General features: G+C 34.0%; 1 protein-coding gene across 3 annotated transcripts in view; it reads right to left on the bottom strand.

The window, feature by feature from the left end:
- LOC106466050 (rap guanine nucleotide exchange factor 4-like) overlaps positions 1-3008 on the bottom strand; it is a 110457-nt gene that overhangs the window by 66262 nt on the left and 41187 nt on the right. For all 3 annotated transcript variants that reach the window (XM_022394540.1, XM_013926295.2, XM_022394550.1), the window contains one exon: positions 899-1139. In XM_022394540.1, coding sequence (XP_022250248.1) covers positions 899-1139 — 241 coding nt within the window. The remainder of the gene's footprint in view (positions 1-898; positions 1140-3008) is intronic.

Here is a 3008-nt window from a genome sequence, read left to right as displayed (position 1 = left end):
TTGGTTGAGATGTTGCAAAAGAAATATCTGCTGAAGCTTTTCGCCAGACACTAATCATAGCAAGATCTACGTATCTACATGAGCCGATGTTTCCATTTATGAGCGTTATATTTTAAGATCTGTCCAAGAACTCAGTTAACAAATGTTTCCATATATCAAAGCTATCTTCAAGTTTTGTACAACGAAAAACCTTTTCAGGTTTTAATATATATAACAGATGTTGTGAGCCCTAGCGAGAACAAAGTAAACTAACTTTCGTTTAAAGCGAGGAGAGGTAGAGAGAACAAACTTTCGAATACTGTAGAAAACCTGATGCGTATCTTTTTTTTTACGAATTTCACTAAATGATTGTTCGTTTGATTTAACGCAAAATTATTTCGAATCTCTAAACAACATTATTTGTATTACCGACTGTCTAAATAATACAATTAAAATGACTACTGTAACTTTGTGCCACTATATTATTAACATCTTAACAAGCCAAGCTCACATATATATATATATTGATTAATTATCGTGGTTACGCTTTTTCTTGTTTGTATATTAGCGCTAAGCAACACGATTGGCTATCTGCGCTCTGTCCACTGCGGGAAATCGAATCTCGGATATAACGTTATAAATTCGTAAATTTACCGCTGACTCACCGAAGGACATTCAGTAAATAAATGTAGTGAAGTTATTAGGCTCACTTTATGTTTTAGAGTGACATATTAACATTTTGTAACAAGCTAAAAATTCGGATATATATATATATGTTTATAATCATCTAACAAGCGTTTCACAAAACAAATCAGAATAATCATCTTTAAATATAACCACAAAATATACAACAGTTTCATCATCTTATAAATCTAGATAACCTCAATAATACAAATTATTATTAAACCTATGGTCTTACCATGTGATATCACGCCCTCTTCCAGCAACGCTTGCCACATGCCTATAGCCTGGGCCCGAGAGTGGATGCGTACAGCGCCACCTATTGCTTGCTGAAGAAGCCAGTCTACCATTTCAGTTCCAACAAGACACCGACGGATTGTTTTCATATGATACTTCCTGTCACGAATGAGATGAGGTGCGTGGCTGAATATCATAGTACGGAGCACCTTTCCTGCTCTTCTTAATTTTGCAGAGGGTTCCTTAATATTAACAAATATTTATTTATTTATTTATTTCAAAGCAACAAATCATATGCTGGAATGCTAGCTTTGTTTAATTTAATAAGTGTCATGTTTTGTTTGTTTGTTTATAATTAAACAAAAAGCTACACAATGAGCTATCTGTGATCTGCCCACCACGGGTATCGAAACCCATTTTTCTAGCGTTGTAAGTCCGAAAACATACCGCTGTGCTGCTGGAAGGCAAAATTGCTAGCTTTAACGGTTTTTACCAGTGCCAGCCTTAAGCATCAACTACACAAACGATAATTAAAAATTAAAAAATAATAATAGCAATTTTCAAATGATCAACGTTTTTAATTGTGTAAGTTAAAAACGTTGATTGTTTGAAAATTGTTAAAAAAAATTTAATTTTTAATTATTTTTACACAAGTTCTTGGAATTTTAACCTTTTACACAAACGATAGTTAAAGTCTCACGATTTTCATGTCATTCACTACCATTAGGATTTACACATTCCATCATATTGAGAAATTGTATATTTTTACCTGTTAGTACACTCAATGTTAAGAACAGTAATTAGTGTATTCATTATAATAATGATGGTGATGATCTTCCAATTTTTGTGACTCGTGTGTTATTGGGGGTTCTATAGCCAACAAAGCCATGGATCCACAAACAATTTGGCTCGTAAATAGTTTAGAAAAGTGATTTTATAAAGCTAATGGATCCATATGAATCCATCAGTAATTCTAGAGCTAAAATTATATGTACTAATTATTGTTTTTCTCGCAAAAGTACAACAAAATATGTGATGTTTAATTAATCCCTTAAAACAACAAACACTTAGTTTGAATCTTTAGGGATATGGAAATAGGTTGTCCTAAAGCTCTCGTTAACTCACAATCTGTTACTGGATTGAGGGACTTGATTATCCCTCTGCCAGGATCCTACCTAGCCCTTACTCAAGAACGGCACCAGAGTTTATCAGTAAACCCCTTTTTCTCTGTATGATCAAGTGTTATTACGACCTTCGGAGAATAAAAGACAAGCTTTTAGAGTAGCTATTTTTTTTTCTACCAAAACCGAATAAATAACTTATGAATGCGTCACATTAATGTAATATTGATAATGCATTAGCAAGCATGAAAAAAGGCTTAATATCTCAAAATCACCTTGGACTTTCTAATGCGGTGTCCCGTCTCGCTAAGGCATCAATAGCACTAAGTCTGAATTACAATCTGCGCTAAGAAGTTCCTTATTTAGAGCTGCTGGATTAGAGGGAAGGCAGCAAGTTAACAACACCTACCACCAACTTATAGAACACTCTTGTTTGAATGAATAGTGAGGCTTGCCCATATTCTTATAGCGCACCCACGACATAAAGTGAAGAGCGAATTTTCGTGGTAACGAGACGTGAACCATGAACCCTCTGATTCACAAACCGGGCACGCTATTGAACCCAATAATGTTTGACAATAATTATTAGTTTGCTGTCATTATTAATTTACCTTTCTTATTATGAAAGCTAGTAATTATTGAATAAATGTTTTACACTTTACTTTAAGATAACTTCTTTGTTCGTTTGTTGTTAATCGCAAAGCTACACGATGGGTATCGAAAGGCGGTATTTAGCATTATAATGTTACGTATCTGCTTCTTTGATAATTTCCGGTAAAAATTATCGATACAACTTTTTGTAATACACAGAATTTCCACAGTCACTTTATACTTAACAACCTATATGCCACACGCTATAAATCGCAGTGATTCACACACTTTACTTACGGTTCCTACTGCTCGCTTGACTCAATTATCTATCTCTTCAATCTATCTATATCTCTACAAACGCTGGCTTTATTTGCCGGGCTTATATACAAAAAAAAAGGA

This window comes from Limulus polyphemus, unplaced genomic scaffold, assembly GCF_000517525.1.
Source record: "Limulus polyphemus unplaced genomic scaffold, Limulus_polyphemus-2.1.2 Scaffold72, whole genome shotgun sequence".
Classification (NCBI taxonomy): Eukaryota; Metazoa; Arthropoda; class Merostomata; order Xiphosura; family Limulidae; genus Limulus; species Limulus polyphemus.
This window is presented reverse-complemented; position numbering and strand designations above follow the sequence as displayed.